The sequence below is a fragment of the Brachycentrus maculatus genome, unplaced genomic scaffold (assembly GCF_059751285.1).
Source record: "Brachycentrus maculatus isolate JH-2025_06_01 unplaced genomic scaffold, ASM5975128v1 h1tg000528l, whole genome shotgun sequence".
NCBI classification, from domain to species: Eukaryota; Metazoa; Arthropoda; class Insecta; order Trichoptera; family Brachycentridae; genus Brachycentrus; species Brachycentrus maculatus.
Window position 1 is genome coordinate 188,766 of NW_028281274.1, and position 22,659 is coordinate 211,424.

General features: G+C 29.9%; 2 protein-coding genes across 6 annotated transcripts in view; one reads left to right on the plus strand and one right to left on the minus strand.

Moving 5' to 3' along the window:
• The window catches only part of LOC148301693 (glycine receptor subunit alpha-2-like), a 102,179-nt gene that overhangs the window by 23,266 nt on the left and 56,254 nt on the right, over positions 1 to 22,659 (plus strand). For 4 of the 5 annotated variants that reach the window (XM_088272851.1, XM_088272849.1, XM_088272850.1 and 1 more), the window contains exon 2: positions 1,741 to 1,817. In XM_088272851.1, the coding sequence (XP_088128977.1) occupies positions 1,741 to 1,817 (77 nt within the window). Of the gene's footprint in view, positions 1 to 1,740; positions 1,818 to 21,438; positions 21,665 to 22,659 lie in introns of those variants that run through there. The other variant, XM_088272854.1, reaches the window with a different exon arrangement.
• LOC148301694 (15-hydroxyprostaglandin dehydrogenase [NAD(+)]-like) lies at positions 13,033 to 18,183 on the minus strand. The gene is made up of 5 exons (XM_088272861.1): positions 18,091 to 18,183; positions 16,567 to 16,758; positions 15,473 to 15,646; positions 14,562 to 14,716; positions 13,033 to 13,168 (listed from the first exon to the last, which is right to left on the minus strand). Exons 1-5 carry the CDS (start codon positions 18,181 to 18,183, stop codon positions 13,033 to 13,035), a joined length of 750 nt encoding a protein of 249 aa, XP_088128987.1.

Below are 22,659 nucleotides of genomic sequence, written 5' to 3' on the forward strand. Positions count from 1 at the left end.
TTGACTTCTTTTCCCCTTTCACAATACCTTCTTTATTTTTCTTCAGACATTAATAAAAATATTGATTACAACTCCTTTGTTGGGCTGTTTTTGGTAATGTATATGGAAAACACTGGAAATAAATGTAATGGTTATTTTTGTTTTATGTTTTATTTATTCAAAAACCAAGGAAGTTTATATTGTATCCGGTTAAACCGCTCTTACATGTTTTTTTATCTTTGATTTTAAAACATGTCTAGTGTTGAGTTTATGTATGTTAATATTTTTTGGGCAAGTTAATATTTTATGTAAGTTAATATTTTATCTATTAAAAATTTCAAATGGGCGTCATATGAGACTAATTTGTATTTTAGGGAGCATAATATGGGATGTTAACATTTTTATGATAATGTTAATGAACGATGATAAAATATATTTAAAGGTAAAAAATGTATTTTTTTGTTTTACATAATATTACAAAAACAATCTGTCAAATTCAACAGTCAAATAAATATGAATAATGTAACAATTTATTGAACAAATGATAATGATATTAGAAATAAACAGATGTTATTTGCGTGAATGAAAATCTTAAAAACACTTTAGCCACAATGGTTCTTTGTTACATCGTTTGCAAACGAGTTTTCTTTCTACAGCCCCTGTAGTGGCATTTTGATATAGGAAATTATAAACTAATTTCTTGTGAAAAAAATTGAAAGATAAAAACTTTTTTAAAGAATTTGCCAGCACATTTTTCAAGAACTTAGCTATTTTAAGATCTCAAGCTAGGAATTAATGTGGGAGAGGGTTAAATGACGACAAGGGTTAAAATATTAACACTTCTGCACTATGATTTCATAACTCACATATGTGATTGACCGTCATCCATCTAAAACAGAATAATATTAGCATTAAAAAACATTTCCATAAACCCTTAGCATTTATGTAAATGAAAGCATTAAATGTAGCTATTAGTGTAGTTTCTAGAGCAGGAACCATAAATTCATATTTTTGTTTTGACTTATGTTTATTTTACTGACGTTATTTAATTCATTGCGTCATTCTAAAATAAATAGCAAAGAATTAAAATGATTCATGTAGAGATATTAATAGCAATCCAGTTAATTTTACCTGTTTCAATTTCTACTAACGCCTAGTATTTTTTTATGTTTTAAACTGTCAATGAATATTATACCGTATAACACGCTATTAAATGAAATTTCTTCTCGGTTTATAGTTTAGATATAAATGTGTATTTGTCAAAAGAAATTTATTGCATATTTATTGAAATTGATGACCCACAATGTTAACAAAACAATTAATCCTTATTCTGATTTAAATAAAAAATATCATACCCTCGTTTCATTAAACTTCCTATTTATGTGAAATACTTCCACTATAAGGTAAGGTGATTTTAACACTACAAATGTACACTGCAGTATAATAAAGGTCCTTATTGGACACCTTTAAAATATATTGATAATTCAACAGTAGGGTGAATAATCCTGTGTTTGGTAAATAATAATAAATATAAAAAGCTGTATTATTATTCTAACAAATCTATATATGGCTACCTGAATAATTTTTTCATGAAACAAGTATTTTTGGTATGTAACGAGCATATTTAAATTTCTCCATAATTTATTTTAAAATACTTCAATTCAATTCACTTGCAACCTTTAAATGAACGTAGAAGTAATGGGAAAAAATATAAAATAATTGTAGATACATCACATCTAATCGAAGTTCTCCTCTTTTCAGTGTCCAGTGTTCTCCAAACATATCTGATAGCAGTGGATTTACCTTAGATCCAGATTATAATAAAAATATACCACCAGGTAAGCTTAAAAATTACATTTATGTATTGTTTTTTTTAAAGCTAAAATATTATATGTACCTACTTTTTAAAATTTCTCCCACATAATGCTTAGAGAGTAAAGGCTTAAATGATCAGGGCTGGTCGTCTTTTTGTTCGCTCTTTTTTTTCAAATGTGAAATGGATTTTTTTGTTTTTAAGAATAAACTTATTTTTTAACTCATTACCTTTCAATAACTCTTTTCTTTTCATATAATCAATTCGAAGGAAAAAAAATTTTTCAATGCAAAAACGATGATTTAAGAAAAAAAAACATTTACGCTAAATGTTACCTGGATTTAGAGAAAATAAAGTTGTGACTTAACGAATGCTTGACCTTAACAAGAATGAAATCATTTCACCCACCAAAGAGTTGAAATCATTTTATAATAAGAAGAAAAAAACTGATTTTAAACAAACATGAAGAAAATATAAACTTTTTTATTAATGAAGATAAGAGAAACATAACATTAATTGAATACTCTTAAAATAGAGGTTTTGAAAGTTATTATTTTTCATTAAATTCTATTACTTTCCTAAAATCCTAGCGGATTCATTTTAACGTTCTTTAAGGTAAAGGCTAATGAATGCCTTTTTTTGGTACTCGGAAACGCGTTATATCAAATAATGGTCCGAATAATTTATAATACATGTGTATGTACAAATAGCAGTATGACATGGCCAGTGGTGCGTGCGCCTGAAGTTTTTTTACCGCAATCAGTTTACCTCACTGACACTTAGATTGCCGTATTACAGGCGCCCTTCATGCAAGACGAAATAATAATAATAAATAAAAATTTGCCAATAACACATTACATAATTTATGTTAATAATTTCATCTTATTTTCTTCCCCTTATCTGTACCCAATGGTGCATATGGCACTGCATCTTATATAAGCAGTGTTATCTTGATAGTGAAAGAAAGGTGATCATGCCCTGGGTGCTATTAAATAAGTATTAGAGTAAAAAATCATTTTAATTTATTTTGACGTTCTGGGATTAGACCCAGGACTTCCACCACGGTAGCCAAACGCGTTGACTACTACACTACGAAGGTGGAATAATAAATAAGATACTGTTTACTTATTTTAATCGTAAAAGTTAATAAATTGTGTTTATTGTGAAACCTTAAAATATTAATTAAAAAAGAAAGTTCTTTGAATAATAAAATAAACTATGTCATATACTCATTGAGTGTTATTTTTATGTATTAAAAGTAAACATTATTATTGTTTATATTCTCGGTTTTATTAGAGTTTTTCAAACAACATTTGTTTTCCTATTTAAAGCATATGGAGACCACAAAATCCTGATGGAAAAAAATCACCTCTCGAACCTTCTGTCGGCTCCCAGTTTTCTTGCCTCCTTAAAAATACAGACATATTTTAATATGAATAAAATTTATTTATTTATGTAACATTTATTGATATATGTATTTTTATTGCAAAGTTGCCAACGCAACCACTAGTTTGAATAAAAAATATCTACGTAAAAACGATTTTTTTTTTATTTCTACGCAGTTTTAAAAACTGTTGTATAGACCATTATCGTGCAAAAATTAGTACATTTAAACTTTGTGTGAAACAAATCAATCAAAACTGTTGTAAATACAGCTGATTTTAAAGATTTATGATTATTTATATGTACTTATACTGTTTTTTTTTTACCTTCGTTGTACTTAAAACATTATTTTAAGTTATATATCATGGATCGGATTTCCTTATACGGAAATACAAAAGAGGATATATTTCTGTTTTGCGTGCCCGGAATAACGCAGTGCCGCATATATTCTCTCACCTTTCATTCGATGTGTTTAAATGCTAATTTAGAAAATAAAAAATGCCCATACACGCTTCGAAAATGCCAAAGGTCTTGCAGAGTTAATAAGCGACAATGTTATTCGCAAACGGAACTCAACCTTACGATGAAAATGGTTTTTCCAACCGTAATGGACAGAACACTTAAACAATGCCTTAACGACTTTTTTAGAAATGTTTTTTCAAAACTTTTTTGCAGTTCTGTTACGGTGAATTAGCTTTTGAACATTTTGTTGAAACTTTTGGTAAATCAATTCAACGTTAATAAATACCTTTGAATGTCAATTACTCTTTTGTTTACATTTTTTCCGCCTACGTAGAGTAATAATTAGCAGATTCGGCTGTTATTTTATATCAGGTCTCAGGTTCGATTCTAGAGCCAGAGAAAAAATACATAACTGATGATTTCAATGTTTATTATAATAAAATAATAACTGTTTAAAACAAATTACAAATATTTTATCTGACCAGTGACCGCGTTTCATCGTTACCGACATCATCAGACTGGTTCCCACATGCCCTTCCGAATTGACGAAATTGTCAAAATGTTATAATATATCAAACTTCTTGTAAACACAACAAGGCAAGGGTTGGAAAATATGATTTTATATATTTTTTCTGAAAAAATTTAATTCATATTTAGTAAATTTAAATTATGTTTTTTAATAATAATCACATAAACCTTATGATAAAAGTAAGTGTGACTTTATATTTTTTTATTATAGAAATGGATGTTTATTTAATATGTTAATCGTGACTTCTAATTAAATTACATGATTTATCAACATCATGTAATTTAATTTATATAAACCTGTAAAATCAGCTGTTTTATTTTTAATTTAAGTTTTACTAAGTAAATACCACTTTTACTTTCAAACACCGATAAAAATGATACGGAATGCATCGAAACACGTGCCACGGTAGATTTTAAGAAATAGTGGTATATACTCAGTAAAACTTAAATTAAAAATGGATTGATATTACTACAAAGTGACTGCCAAATCAATTAATTAAATTGTATTTAGCGTTTTAAAAATACAAAGATACAATAGTTTTTAAATTTATTGATTTCCAAAGGAAACATATTTATCGCATAATTTTTTTTTAAACCTGTCCACACCCAAAAGTGCACCATCAGATCAATTTTTTGCTAAGTATTATTTTCTAAATATTTAGATATTTAGAAATTGTTAACACAATTTCTAAATATCAAAATATCTAAATATTATTAACCAAAAACTTTAGAAAGGTTTGAAATTTCTAACCATGCTCAAATACCAGTCAAAAGTTGTGTTTTTGTGATAAAAATCCATTGACTTCAATCAAATACTTTTTTGCTTAGTCCTAAAACTCAAGTTATATTCTTTGAAATAACGAAAAGTTTAAATTAGTTATCCAGTTTTACCCGTTTCAATTTCTACTAACGCTTAGTATTTTTTTTATGTTTTAATCTGTCAATGAATATTATACCGTGTGACACAACAACAAAATATGTAAATATTATTAATCAAAAACTTTACAAAGGTTTGAAATTTCTAACCATGCTCAAATACCAGTCGAAAGTTGTGTTTTTGTGATAAAAATCCATTGACTTCAAATACTTTTTTGCTTAGTCCTAAAACTCAAGTTATATTCTTTGAAATAACGAAAAGTTAAAATTAGTTGGTTTTTGAATAATCTACTTCCGGGTCAAAAAATTGTTTAAAAAAATTGGCAGTTTCTTTGTGATTTATGATTGTCGGCATTGATTTTCACAAAGCATAAACGTAATGATGCAATTTCAAATAAATTACCCTTATTTCCATACCAGCAATCTATCATCTTAGCTCCGAGTAGCGAAGTGAGTGTAAAAATAACGCTGCTAGTTTTGATTTTGACGAATATGTCGCAGTGCGTGCTAAATCCATACCTTAATCCTAACATACGATATCAGAATATTCCATACATAATTAGCTACTTTAATGTAAACAGGTTTATTTGCTCTGTTACCTTCAATTAATTTAATTGTTCTGTTATTTATACATATATATTTTTATATCTGACCTGTTCAATTAACACGTAGACTGACGTCATAAAACAAAATGTAGTAATTTAAGAGTTACATGTATGGGTCTCCTTTAAATTATTAACTTCCTCGACGCACACACTTATCCCAACGATGTTTCCATTCCAGGAACGCTTCTTTTGTGATATCCTTCATCTCATTTGTCGCATTTGCCTTAATCTCGGTAATCATCTCTAACCTTCTTCCTTTCCAAGCTTTTTTGAGTTTGGGGAACAATAATAAGTTAGTATGAGCGAGACTAGGTGATTAGGGTGGGTTGGGAAAAACATCCAACAAAAAAATTACTTATAATGGTAGTCAAGATTTATGATTTATGTAGCTGTTTTAAATGAGTAGATGAGTAGTGCTTTTCATAAAAGTAAAAATAAATCGGCATTAATAACAGAGTTGCAGTAAGAACGATAATATTGAGTATGTATATAGATATTGATAAGTGCTCTGAATTTATATCAGTAATAAATAAAGGAGGAAACAAAAATCTTGTCACATCAAGAAGTTTAAAAGAAGCTATGGACAGAAGTTCACATAACGCTCTTATAAGTCAGTAAAAAAATCAGAATAATTCTCTCAGTAATCATTTATTTTAATGTTTCGTGTGCGTATACTTCTTCAAGTTTATTTCATTAAACTTTAACCCGTTCTTTTTTAAAATAGTTATCGGATGTTGAACCCGCAACCCACACTAACAAACACTCACCCAAAACATCCACTTCGTTCAACTAGTGAAAAAAATATATGATACAAAATTATATTGGAGATATCTCCTGAAAATGTTTGATTTCTGATTTCTATTTATGCGTAAACTATCAATGTATAGATACAGTTCCCACGCGTTATCGTGAATACTTCAATATTTCACCCACCGAGGAAAATACTAATAACGGTCCTTCCGTTAAAGCATTTTGACAGTAGACCATCAATAACGTAGGCGCTCAAGGCAAAACGTCATCCCTTGTACCTAATAATCCTTGCGTCTACCATTTGTCGTGTATGGAAACACAATAAGTCCTTCAATAAATAAATGATCCGTCGACCTCGTTAGAAAATTTGAAAAACGCGCCAGTCTTTATCGCCATAGAAATTGTTATAAGCTGGCTTCGGGCGCTTCAAATTTGCGAGAAGGCTATTCAGCAAAAGGGGGAGGGATTTCAGAGATTTTTATTGTGTCTACTGCGCGTTTTTTTGCGCGGAGCCTCGGTTTTAAGGGCGGATTTTTTTGCGGTTTTCGTTTTCAGCCTACTGCAGCTTTATGTTCTCCCGACCTTGAAGAACGTCACGCGACATTCTCCCCGGTTTTCCTTGTGACCGCACGGAACTTGGCGTGTCCCGAGCGGTTATTATAACAATGGCCGAAGTATAAGCTCCCGAGCCACGACGTTTTCAAACGAACAAAGATTTCGACTTAACCCGGTCCAATAAAATTTCCCTTCAACCGTTCATTTGTTGCAAACATGAAAAAACCCTATCAATGTGAGTTAATATCCCGATTTTACATGAGACATTCTCGGAACTAATTTTTGTAATAATTAATTCAATTTATTTTTCATGCTTTTCCTTATAAATTTCTTGAAATAACCAATTACTAGAACTACTTTCTTATTCAACCTAAATAATTTTTAAAAACTGAGTACGGTAATTTGATTATTTCGTATCAAAACGCCACAAAAATATTTCTTTATGAAAATAAATAAATCATTTTCAACCTAAATAATTTTTAAACCTGAGTACGGTAATTTGATTATTTCATATCAAAACTCCACAAAAATATTTGTTCATGAAAATAAATAAAAACGTATAGTTATATTAAAAATAATCCATTTTTTTTGCTGAAAGTAGAAGTGCATGTGTTATGAATATAAATTTTTACCATTCTCTATTTTTATGGGAAATGTCTAAATAAGGCTTTACCGAGCTTGATTAAAAATACTTTAAAAAATTACGCTATAAGCGGATAATTTTATATTTATAAATTGTCAAATCAAAGACTGATCAAAGGATCAGATCTCGTTCATTTACACTTTAATTTATATAATATCATTAAAACGAAATAAAATGCAAATTCAGATGTAAAAATATGAAAAAGTTAGTACACACTCCGCCTCCGTAGTCAAATGGTTTGCACGTTTAGCTACCCAGGGTTCGATTCCCAGGAGGGGGTCAAAATAAATATTCTTTAATAATTATTTATGTAATATTTCTGGTACCTAGCGCAAGATTGATCACATTGCCTTCATGTAAGTAACGATAAAGATAACACTGCGTCAGTACGATGGAGTGCTCTATGCACCATTAGTTAATAAGGATTAGAAGAACAGGAACCTTTATTACGTTTATTTTTTTTTTTTAAATAATGAAAATAATATTTTAAGTTTCGAGACGGACTCTCACAAACCAAATAAACAAAAAAATACAATTCATGACAGTCAAACAACTATATGTTTAAACGATCCTTAAATATGCATTGAAGAATTACTCTTACATTAGACAAGAAAGCACCTCGTAGTAAAACACAAATTGCAATTAATAAACTTTATGGAAACGTTGATAGAACTACGAGATCCAAAACACAGAAACACATTAAACAAAACCTAACACATAACTCTTTTGGTCAAAGAACATTGATTACTTTGCAAGAATTTTTTTAAATCATGCTTCCATTAAGTTAAATGTAGTAACGGATATAAAATACCTATTTACTAATTAATAATAGAGGTGGGTAGATAATCTGAAATAGATCGAATCATGACGTATTTGATTGCGTGTCATAAACAGTTTTGTTTAATATAGTTTTCTAAATAAGTATCTTATAATGTGCCGAGGGCACGGGAAAACTCAGTGAGGGTACATTATTGTAACTCATTATTGTTTTTAAATTACAATATTTTAATATTAATTAAAAAATAATAAATAAATATAAAAATCAAACAGAATCCCATTATAGAATTGAAATGTAATATTGTTTTAAAATCACTATAAATATTTGATTAAAAGTTAATGATAATGTCACTGCTGGCAATTCGTCGGCAGTTCTCGTCAGAACTTCGGGACGCGGATCTGACTTGGGAGGATGCAAGGGAGCTGGCCGCCGACAGAAGAGCCTGGAGACAGTTTGTGGACTCCATATGCTCCACCTAGGGAGCGGATATGGTTGAATTAATTCATTATAATGTCTACCGGTTTCGAAGCTAAACGTTTCTTTATCAAGCTACATGAGACCTACCCAAGGTCCATTGCCTAACCGTCAAAATATTTTGAATTTCGTTAAGTAGATAGTGTTTTAGTATTAATCAGGCTTCTATTTATTAATAGTGGTTAGCTTCGAAACCGGTTGACATTATTATTAAGCTATAATAAAATATTTATAATGATTTAAAAACAAAGTTACATTTTAATTATAAAATTGAAAATTACTAAGTTAGTGCTTCAAATATAAATTATAGAATCCCATTATTTATATTTTCTACTTCAACCAAACGACGTTATCATTATTATATCACTTATAAGTCGAGAGTGATTGAGATTTCAATTTGCAACCGGGTTTCGGGTCTGGTTTCGAAGAAAGTTTGCATGTTCAACAACAGTAAAACTAATCAGCATATTATTTTTATCGGCGTTGACTTTCCGCGACAAATTTTTACGTCAAACATCAACGTTTACTAGAGCCATACCGCACCCAGCGTACAACGTACACAATGTATGCATCCACATAATAAATAATGAGTAAATATATTAATAAAACATTAATAAAAGCGAAACAAATAAACATTTCCTCGTTTTTTCATTACAAATATAGTATTTTGTTTTGACAAATGTTTTGTTTTATTTAATGCAAATTTAATCATGAATACAAGAAATCCCTGCATTGGGTATACAGAAACAAGACTTGATTTATTTATGCGTCAGTATTAAAATAGTAAAATAATAATAACATACGTTTTTTACAACAAAACTAATATAAATATAATTTCTATTGTTTGCATCTAATTAAGCTTTCCGCATTGAAATAAATTTGTCTACATTTTCAGCTTTATTTGAAGAACACGTTTTTAATGATTTAATCGCCTTTACAGTAAATAAATTAGGTTTATATTCGTTATGTGGAGACGTTTATTTTAAACTTAAATAAATCATTTCTCATTTTAATAATGTTTCTTTTTATTTTTTTTATTTAAACTTCATGTGCAGAAAAAATAAATAAATACATTAGCGGACTTATTGCTAAAAAGCAATATGAAGATATTTTTGGTTGGTTGGAAGCAACCAACCAAAAACAGACTAGTGATATTGATCAAAACGTTTGATACCATATAAAGGTATTGACAGATTTTTTTTATTTTTTATTTTTATTTTATTTTTAGAGAGATTTATTTTCCCCTTGATCACTCTCCACGAGACCATACATCTAGTCCTAGACTTTTGACACAACCAGATTTTAGGATCTGATTGATCTGGTTGTGCCAAGTCTTTTTTGACTATCCTCGTTACGTTCTCCCGTTCACATTTTCCAAATATACTTTCTTAGACATAATCTCGTCATCCATTTGCGCCGTATGTCCATACTATCTTAAATAACTATTTTTAATCTCTGCAACCATCCCGAGTTCAGTCTTACGTTTTTTCTAATATCTTCATTTTTTATCCTGCCATACATCGATTTTCCCACACATTCGTCTGAGAGAAAGCATTTCAACGGCTTTCTCTCTGATTTGATCCTGCTTTAGACAATTTAATTTTTCGCTTCCGTACCATTCGGATTTATCAACAAATACTGTAAATAAAAATTTTTCAAAAAAGTTTTCATAAATGGGTGTATGGAATATTGCATACATAGAAAAACATCAATCATTCGGTACACAGGGAACAGTAAAGAACCTCATAACAAATGTTCACTGTCCACTGCTTCCGGTTGCACCGGAATTGCCACCATAAAACCCTTTCCTACGAGTGAAACTTCCGGTACAGCTTAAATATAGGTCAAGGTACAAGTCTAGTAGAAATATACCTCTATATAGCCGCAATTTAAATACATTTAAAACATTGCATTGAAGACTTTTAATTTTAGTAATATTTTTTCTTCAATTGATTTTGTTTCAAATAGTAAATACCACTTTTTCTAAAAATCTATTGTAACACGTGTTTCGATGCATTCCGCATCATTTTCAAATATGGTGTTTGAAAATGATGCGGAATGCATCGAAACACGTGTCACGATAGATTTTAAGCAACAGTGGTATTTACCAAGTGAAATTCATATCATAATATCGTAATAGCATATCATATAGTAAAAGCAGTCATGTGGTCAAAAAAATTATTCTTAGCACTCCTTAATTTTTTATTACTTTTATATGTAAATCGATTTTAAAAGGGGACATTATTACAGTTATAGCGTAGTGTGTTCATTTTTTAAATTTATATAATTTTTTTTAAATTTTGCCAAATTAATAAAATCGAATCAGAATTGACATCAGAGTAGGCGTAATAAATACAATATCAAGCCACACTCGACATAGGAGAGCTAAGGGTCAATATTATTACAAGTACATCACCAACATGTTTATGTAGCGTATAACGATCCCATTTTATGTTAATGTTATTTAGCCATGAGTACTTACACACGTACATTTGTAGCGCATCTTTGTGACACCACACCTTCATAACAATCCCTCTTTGTTAAAATAAATAAACCACCCTTTTTCATACATTAATCCATGATAGAATTAAATTAAATCGCCATATTTTAAGTGTATGTAAATCATTCATTACAAATCTGGGTTTCTCCACTTATAGGTTAATTTTATGAAATATTTGTGTTTACTGGGTTTATGACCTGCCATAGGCTTGTTAAGTGGTTACTTTACACACGTATAACAAAGTGCTTTTTTAGAAGTAAAGTAAAATTTATCTACGCTTCGTAAAACTACCCTTAGTGATCTTTCTAAGACTTCCTCAAAGACTGGCATATTCTTCTTCATCTATGCTGAGATGTCAACATGAAAAAAAATCTTTAATTTATTTTCCAACTACCAAGAATCGAAATTTTTAGTTTTGTAAGTCGAGAGTCCATCCTACAACGCTAAGGAATGACGCCGTTTATCAAAATTATTAATAACCATATGTGTTATGTGAAATGGAAAAAAATCCATTAATATTTTCTCGAAACACAAGTTGACAGACGGTGGCCTCGACTGTAACACCAGCCCATAATCTGCACACGCAAACATTGCATTCCAGAACCTACCACAAGGTAAAGTACCTTCATCCACACAACCTCAACCTGTGGGACGCTGAACAAGAAAGGGGTTAGCCCCTGTATTGCTTTCTCAGCGAAAACCAAGCCAAGCTTAAAAGACAGACATTAGCATTAAATTGTAATTCTGTATCTATTTAAATTGCTACATTAAAACTTAAATAAAAACTTTAAAAATTTATCTATTAATATAGATGTAAATTAGAAAAACTGTTTTTTTTGTCTTCAAAATAACAAATAATTTAAATACATGTACACATGTATAATTAATTAGGATGGTTCTGATGACGAACGGAGTTCACAAAATCTTTTTTCGTATTTATTTTATCAAAACTCCGCATGTCTCAATATTTCAATCAACATACGAAAGGAATCTTACAATAGTAAATTTATACAACTTTTGAAATAAATGTTATTTAGATGTTTAATAATGAGCAGAATGGTAACCGTTACACTAGTGTATAAAGTGAATACTTAAGTCAGCCAAATACCAAAGCATAAGCTCTGAAATACAGACTTCAATCTTCCTTCGTAAAAATGTGCTTCGTCTTAGATGGGGAGTAAAAATCTTTTTAAAAAATCAGATAAAGAGAGAACAAAATATTGAAAAATTTAAGATATCAATACCTTGTTTTTTTTTCACATTTTGAGAATCACTTCAAGTTTATACATTTTAATATTTTTTCTAGGCTTCATTAATTGAAAACATAAGACCTCTGCACACAGTAAATTGAAGAACGATAAAACACAATATTAATCACGCATGCAATAAAGTACGTCATAACTTATTATTATTTACAAATTTTTCAGTAAAAATGTTTCCGTATTTAAATCAGTATGTTATTACATTGATGATTTATTTTTCAATCGAACATATATCAGAACTTAATATGGGAAACAATTGTTGTGTTTTTTTATGAATTTTTAATCTCATTTATCAATGTTTCACCTAGAGTGAAGTTTGATTTTTAAAAAAAATTAAATAAAAACAATATTTCAAAAACTTTTTACCTTTATTTTTAAAAATATTAGATTTTTTTTATATGGTTATCTGAAATCGAAAGAAACATTATGTTTTGTTTGCAAAGAACTTAACATCTGGCATAACTAGTTGGTAAGCTGGCTTATCTCCATCCACTGACCACACGGATCCATTGTCAGCCTTTTTGACCATTTCAACGAGTCCCTTTGCCACCGTTACAACCCTGAAAAGGCGATATAATTAATTTTAACTAAAATCAGTAAAGGTATGTATTTACGTATGTTTTTATTGAAAGCTGTCCCACCGTATTCCCAGATCTGATACAGAAGCATCTAGGCTTATTAACAAATCTTCTCTTGCATGGCAATTTTTTTAAACTAAGTTTCGAAATTTATTGAAAATGTGAAACAAAATTGTATCTTGATTTTACTGTGAATTTACATTTAAAAGCTTATAATATCCCACTGCCAATCTAAATAAGTACAAGTTTGTAAATCCATCACCAAATTTTCTAGAAGTACCCCGGTGTAGGCAGTGAAAGGGATCAGTAGTTTTATAGTATTTATGTATGCCTTAATTGAATATATCACATGTAAACAGTACCGAATTGTGAATGAAAACGAGATATTGCAAGGAACAAAATCTTAACGTTAAATTCGGCTTCTTTCTTAAGTTCCAACTTGGTGGATGCTGAAGGTTTCGACCTTTTAATATTTTCGTACTAGAAAATATTAAAATACTTTGAAAAGAGGCAAATACGGATAATACTATCAAATTATCGTTAAAAGCCTCTTAGAAAAGTTAGCCTGAGGAAACCACGAAGTGTAAGACCAGTACTACTTATAGTGATGTTTACTGACACTCACGCACAAACTCAATTAAAAAGCCTAGTATACGTATATTCTTATTTTTCTTCTTCAAACCCTCATCCTAACGTAATGATGCATAGGGCACTGCATTTAAACGCAGTGTTATCTTTATGCTTAACACATAAAGGAAACGTGATCAGCCCTCCGCTTCAGATACCAGTCCAGGGTAATGTTCAATAAATATTGAAGTGAGAAATCACTAACATATATTTGCCCTCACCCCCCCGGGAGTAGAACCCGGCACCTCTATTACGGTAACTGAGTGGGCTGACAGAACGGCTGGCTTAAGCGATTACTTTTAACAGTATAACAGTGTAACATATACTTATTTTTATTGTATCGCTCACTCCTTTCAAGAACGTCATAAATCAAAAATCGTCCATTTTCAGTTGTCCATGTTTTCGGAATGCCTAAAAAATGTACTATATCCCAGCAAAAGAGGCATATTCTAAACTTAATATTTACCCGCTACGGGCAGGAAGTGTTGTTTTTGCATTTTGAAAAAAAGGTATTGTTTAATTATTTTTTTAACTAGTTTTTTTTTAAATGGAGAAAAAACCTTCAAGTTTAACCTAAAAAGATCTGTAGCACAGTAAAAAGTTCAATAAGTGGCTTGATATTTATTTTTAATAAATTGTTTTATATTTTTAAAAATTAAAAACGTTTTCCTGAAAAATCCATTTTTTCATAAATGACGTTCTTGAAAGGAGTGAGCAATATCTTTGGGATTTAAATTTTTTAACGTACTCTTGTGGTTTTCCATGGTCTGACAGGACTTTCATTAATTCTGCTCTCATTTCTGCATCCAAGGATTCTCTTGCTTCTTTTTGCAAGTCAGTCGAAGTGGAGCCAGGACATAAAACTGCAACTCTCACGCCAGATTTTCTCATGTGAATTGGAGCCTTAATGAAGCAAAATATATTAAGAAAAAATATTTTTAATCAATCTCTTTTTTAGAGTTCGTACACATTAATAAGTTTAGAGCAGTGGCCAACTAAAGCATTTTTTTATTCTTTTTTGACATCTCATCAAAGATGAAGAAGAATATGGAAGTCTGGGCATTTACGGGGCTGACGACCGTCATAGGCTGGTTTAAGTGATCACTTTACACACGTGTAACAAACGCCAATTCTACCCATTATTGACAACCACACTAATCAAATTCTTGGAAGTTCTATATATCGTAGTCATACAGGAGAAAGTGACCAAGTGCATTTTTTACAAACACGTAATCATTGACTATTTTGATATTTTACCAGCTTAATATTGCCCTGAAAAAAATCGCAAACGATTTTAAACTTCGAAGTATAATATATTGACTTGTTAAAAATGACTGCATTGATGTTAATTTTCTTGCCAAGAAAAAGTGACTTAAATGGCCCTCCTGAACATTTTACGTTTTGTTAGTTAGTCACTTTCTCCTGTACGACTACGATATATGAACCAATTTTGAAACATTATTCTTGAATCACTAGAACTTCACTAGAGACATTTATTGGTGAGATGAAAATAAGTTTTTATTGAGCAGAAACTCTTATATTAGTATGTGAGGTCCGATTCCTGGATTATAATCACACACATGAGAAACGCCAGAAAATTTAATTGTATTTGAAATACGCGTGTATTTATATGGAATATGTTAAAAGTCATATATTTACCCCCATCGATCTGCTATATCCCAGGATAGCATGCTTACTACTGGAGTAGATTGGAAACCATGAAGATGGAATATAACCTAAAATCGATGACATGTTGACAACACAGCCTCCATTACCGCACGTATCCAACCCCATGTATTTGAAAGCTAAAATAGTACCTCTGATCGTGCCTTTCTAAAAAAAACATGGATTTATTGTAAAATAATAATGTACTCCATTTAAACATACATACAAAAGTACTTTATTTTTTACAAATATCATAGTCTTCAAGAAATCAATAAAACACACAGTTTATTTTTAAACACTTTTATCTTAGGTACTATTATTACAACAGGTTTCGACAAATACCTTGCCTCAGCAATGGAAACATAAAAAAATATATCCCTTCTAGTACGTTAACTCCTAAACTCGTATTTTAATTAAATGTATTGTATTTAACACTATAAATGCACAAAGAAAGAAAGCAGTTAAAATATTATATAGGTTTTTTTCGAGCCCTTATCCGCACCCCAATGGTGCATAGGGCACTGCATCATATAAGCGCAGTGTTATCGTGATCGTTAACAAACGGAGGAAAGGTGATCAGCCCTCCGCTTCAGGTACCAGTCCAGGGTAATATTGAATAAATATTAAAGTGAAAAAATAAATTGTAAAGTGAAAAAAATTATATTTATTAGACCTCCCTATGGAAATCGAACCCGGGACCTCCAGAACGGTAGCCTAGCGTGCTGACCATTACACTACGGAGGCGGACATATAGGTACTATAGGTATTATAAAGGTACTTTCATATGTTCAAAACCTTTTTGGTTTGAAATACATTATTGTATTTTTGTGATAAAAATATTTAATTAAGTGTATTTACAAGAAGAAAAAAAGCAGATGGTTTTATTCAAATTTGTTTTTGTTACAATTACATCTAAAAAACATTGCCTTACAAGTAAATTAAACGTATTAACTTCTTTGTTTTTGTGATAATTTTGGACTTACAGCTCACCTTTATATATTATTTAAAGATCAAAACCACATTGCATCTATGTCATAACTTACCACATTTGTGTCTATAGTTTTTTCCCAATTGCGTGGTTCACATACGATCCCAGCGTTATTCACAAATATATCCAAGGATCCGAATTCAGATATGACAGCCTTGACAGCATCCTCGAAGGACTCGTTACAAGTCACATCGCAACGTACAAAAATCACTCGATCTGCCCCATACTCTGATGCCAAATCTCTTCTAATTGTCATCCCCAACTCTTCGTTTAAATCCAGTATAGCGCATTTCTGTTTCAGTCCAAATTAATACAATTGTTATTTACATTACGATCACTCCTTTCAAGAACGTCATAAATCAATAAAAAAAACGTTTTTAAAGTTTAAAAATATAATACAATGTATTAAAAATAAATATGAAGCCATTTATTGAACTTTTTACTGTGCAACAGATCTTTTTAGGCAAAAACTGAAGGTTCTTTCTCCATTTGAAAAATATTTAGTTTATTTCAAAAAATAATTAAACAATACCTTTTCTTAAAAATGTAAAAACAACACTTTCTGCCTTGTAGCGGGTAAATATTAAGTTAAAAATATGCCCCTTTTGCTGGGATATAGTACATTTTCTGGGCATTCCGAAAACATGCTCAACTGAAAATTGATGATTTTTTATTTATGACGTTCTTGAAAGGAGTGAGCGATTATTCAAATACATTTCTATTAGAGTTAAACGACAAAATTTTTTTTTTTCATATTATAGGTGTCTCAACTTGAGAAGAAACATTTATCGTTTGTATATTAACGAAGATGGATTCATCTGAGTGAATGACCCAGTGTCTGATCATTCACTCAGAATGAAAATAATTAATTGTTGATAATTCACTGATCAAATAGAAGTATCTAAAAAATAAAACGATAGTTTAGTAAAACGATATTTCTCCTAAAATTACATGTAAACTTATTCGAAATGAATCTTGCCTATGTTTGTTCAATCGGATTAAGCTGTTATATAAAATAAAAGTTTAAAAACCCATTTAGTAGTTTCATTATTATTTGAATAGACTCCAAGAATATTTAAATACTTTTTACTACAGTATGTTGTAACAAATTAAATAAATAATCCTGCCTTTTTTAAAAGGTAATTTTTTACAACATTTTGAGTGTGTCCAAATACTATATAAAATAATAAAATAAAATGATATATAATAATAATATATAATAATAATAATATATAATAATAATAATATATAATGCATAATAATATATAATAATAATAAAATAATACACAGGTAATTTTTTGTTGTTATTGATATTTGTATTTTCATATTTTCACATGTATGATTTTTTCAATAAATATGTTTATGTAATAAAATAACCATTATGTATTTTTTTTCACATGAATTTTATTTGACCAGCAACCGGGTCTTGTCGCAACCAACATCATCAGACTGGTAATGATGTCGGTGACCCAGTCTTATAATGTCGGTTACGACGAAACCCGGTTGCTGGTCAAAAAAAATTAATGTGGAAAAAATTAATAAGTTGTTATTTTATTATATAAAATGCAGTTCCACCAAGGAATGTCAGTAAAACACTAAAATGAAATATGTTTATTTTACTTACGGCAATTCCTTCGTTAAGCAATTCTTTTATGCACTCTAAACCGATTCCCTTGGCACCCCCAGTCACTAAAGCATTCTTTCCTATCAAATCCATTGTCGAAATAAAAATTGATATTATGTTTAATTTTGTTATAACGTAACTCACAACCACAAGAAAAACTGTCTTATTTTAAAATAGTTTAAATCAATTTCAAACTTTGTTATCTTATCAACACGAGATAAAATTTGTTTCAACAATCATGTCCATCATGCTTACATTTTGTGTATTTCAAGTGGAACGATTATTTTATTTTACTGTTTTTTTTAAGAAAGAGAAACACAGAAACGTCATTACGATTTCTACATTAAAAACAAGAATATTACGATGAATAAATCATCGAAACTCATTATTAAATTTTAAAAAATATATTTTTTTCTTTTGGTGATAAACCTCATAATAATATTTTGTTAAAGAATTATCAGAATAAATATTACTTGATTGCGTCATAGTTATTATTTGATGTACATAAAATACATTGTTGATTTACAGTAGAGCCCCGAAAATTCGAAATCCCGGGAAATCTAAACAGTTGTTGACAGGAAAACACTCGAAATTTACATGATACGCGCGAACTTAACATTTGATCCCGAAATGTGGACTACGGATATTTTAGTGTGTCATTTAAAAATAATAATATAAACTAATTAAACTAGACCGCCTTGCATACATTCATGAATAAATGAACCAACAAGTGTAAATAGGTCAATGTCAATGAATAAAATCAATCAATAGGTCATTCAATTTAAATTCGGTAAAAAATTTTTTTTGTCAAACTATGACATATGTTTAAACTGATACAAAAGTACATATAAGGAAAAAAATTGTAAATGCAACTAGGCAACAATCTAAGCAACAATACTATACATTTTGACATCTCAACATAGATGAAGAAGAATACGAAAATCTGAGTATTTACTGGGCTTATGACCTTTCATAGTGTGGTTATGTTATCACTTACACACGTGTAACATTTACCAACCTATACATGATTGACATACGGCATAGAAACAAGAGCTGACACCACGAGAAGAAAAAGCCTTCCACGAACTATCGAAATGAAGACCCTACGACCCATTGCAGGTCTAACACTTCGCGACAGAGTAAGAAACTCTGAAATAAGAAGAATCTGTGATGTTGAAGATGTTGTGCGATTGGGAAGAGTAAGAAGACGTTTTTGGAGAGATCGTGTGGGAAGAGCAAATTCGTATCGAGTGGAGAGGATAACAGCAGACGAATGCATAAGAGGTAACAGACCCCCAGGAAGACCACCTAAACGATGGAAAGATGGAAAGATAGCTGGTCTTCCACCTCCGAAGAGCGGACTCCGAGAATAGCAGGACTTAGTCCTATCTAAAGAAGAATAAGAAGACTTTTCAAATTTTTGGTACTATGACAAATATGATAAATTTCATGTCGCTTCATGTTTGAGATCACGGTAGCATCTGTAGTTAGTTTGAAAACGTTTTTATTTATTTTATACATGTATTGATAAAATGTTAAAATAACTCCGAAATGGAGAAATCCAGATTTGTGAACAAGGACTTGGATACACCTAAAAATGTTGTAAACATTACTATAAAAATAGGACCCATTCGGGGATCCAAAATAAATGATGTGGAAAAATACTTTATGGAAAGATGTAGTGTTTAGTCATATTTTCTTAATTTGTCTTAACTTTATCTTTTTTTCTCGTTTGTTTCTTTTAAATATCATCCCTCTGAAACCGAGATTGCAGGCTTAAAATATCTCATCACACCGATCAACCAAACACATCGATACATACAAATCAAACACATATAAATATAAGAGTTTATGCTCAATAAAAAGACTTCTTCATCTTACCAAGACATGTCTCTCGTGAAAATTCTAGTGATTTTTGTACAATGTTTCGAAATTGGATCATATACATACCGTAGTCGTACAGGAGAAAGTGACCAACTAACGTAAAATGTTCAGGAGGGCCATTTAACACACTTTTGCTTGGCAAGAAAATAAACACTAATGCAGTTAGTCATTTTTAACAAGTCAATATATTATACTTCCAAGTTTGAAATCCTTTTTTTTCAGGGCAATATTAAGCTCAAAATATATCAAATAGTCAATGATAACGTTTTTGTAAAAAATGCACTTGGTTACTTTCTCCTGTATGACTACGATATGCTTCTTACCTTATATTTTTCTCATTTATTTCTTTTAAATATGCTTCTTATGCCTATTTATTATACCTGTTTATTGTTGTTATATTCTGTCATGTATTAGTTTTGGTTATTTTTCAAAAATCTTTTTGTAACTTTATTATTTGTGTACCAGTCTTGTTTACCTCAATTCCTTGTCCCAAAATGAGAAATGGAAATTACTCATCGGGAATGTAATATATATGACTTATATATGTAAAATGTTTTGAAAAATAAAAATAAAAAATATCCTGTTTGTATGGTGATGTCGTTTCAAAAATAATACGCTGGATATTTTTGTTAGTCAAGATTTAGACCCGATTAAGAACCGACTGATTTATTCCTAGACAGTAGTATCATTGAACTAAAGTCGGGTTCGAATTTCATTGGCACATCTCCATGTCAAAACTCGACAGAAGTGTTACTACGTGGCATTTAATTGTTTTTTGCCTTATTGTATTGTAGACCTTGTATTGGAAAACCGTCTATTCGAATATGCCGGTTGAGTTTTGAAAACTATTAAAGTGCCACGAAAAAGACTGACGGCAGACATTTTGTTGAATGCTCGACTTTCGTGGCAGACAAAATACGCCACCCCTCCTCCTTGTAACTCTACAATAAGTTTTATTTTTGGCACATAAAAACCGTACCGAAATACGCGAACCTCTCGAATTATCGATTCATGAAGTCCAAGTTACTACATGATGTATTTCACTTTTTAAATGATTAAACAGTTTCAAAATCACTTTGTATTTTATCGAAACATCATATTATTTTTTGACATCTCAACAAAGATGAAGAATAATATGTAAGTCTGGGCATTTACGGGGCTTACGACCGTCATAGGCTGGTTTAAGTGATCACTTTACATACGTGCAACATTCACCAATTCCACCCATGATTGACGACCACACTACTCAAATTCTTGGAAGTTCTTTATATATGAACAAATTTCGAAACATTTTAAATGAATCACTAGAATTTTTCACTAGAGACATCTATTGGTAAGATGTAGAAGCTTTTTTACTGAGGAGAATCTCTTATATTTGTATAAAGGGTCTGAATCCTGGATCATAATCACATTTTCAAATAATCCAGATTTGTGAACAAGTATTTAAACACACTGGTTTGGCCGGTACTTATCGGTAGTACGTTTTGAATTTCGAACGACGCCCGACTGCCCGAATACAAGACAAAAGAAAACAAAAGTAAAAAACAGTTGCAATTTGACTCTTCACGCGGGCGCTCTATATATTGAATTGTTGTGAATACCTCGCTGTATTTTGTGACCCCATCACCACCGTCAAGAGAGAATCGCCCTGATCCCAGCGCTGGATCAAGACCAACCATAAGAATAAAAGGTTAGTTCTTTATTCATACGTGCTATTTGATATTTATCGAACTCGCCGTCCCTTAGTACTTGAAAGTTCGAGCATAAATCATCGAACTAACTCGGGAGAGTAACACGACTCCAAATCGATCTAAATATTTCTATCTTGTAGAATCGTCGTCTTATTGTTAATACCATAAGACTGGTCCTTCGAATAATTATTTTTTTTGAGTTTCATTTCGCACTGTGGCGAAACCACACACTAAAAATGTTTTAATTGAAACTAAATTATAATGTCAATGGGTTTCGAAGAAAAGAGACTAATAATTCTCCCAATACATTTCTTTTTCAATACCCTTGACAACTCCTTGATTATTTTTCTGGAAAATTAATCAAATAAATCTAAGATTTAATATTTTAAATTGTATACATCACAAACTAGCAATACGTAATTAATACAAACAGGAAGAATAAATAAAACGCTTGAAGTTTGGTTTGAAATGTTTAATTATCAAAATTTAGACAATGACATATGAAACTAATTTAAATAATTTATGTTTAATTATAGTTTCTACCTTATTTAAATAATATAATATAAGAATATATTTATAAACCACACAAGCAAAATGTTTTGTTTTAATTCAATCCATATCCAGTCTTAGTTTTTTTCAATTAAAAATTAAATATGTATAAATATATATGTATATAAATATATAAATATATATATATATATATATATATATATATATATATATATATATATATATATATATATATATATATATATATATATATATATATATATATATATATATATATATATATATATATATATATATATATATATATATATATATATATATATATATATATATATATATATATATATATATATATATATATATATATATATATATATATATATATATATATATATATATATATATATATATATATATATATATATATATATATATATATATATATATATATATATATATATATATATATATATATATATATGAA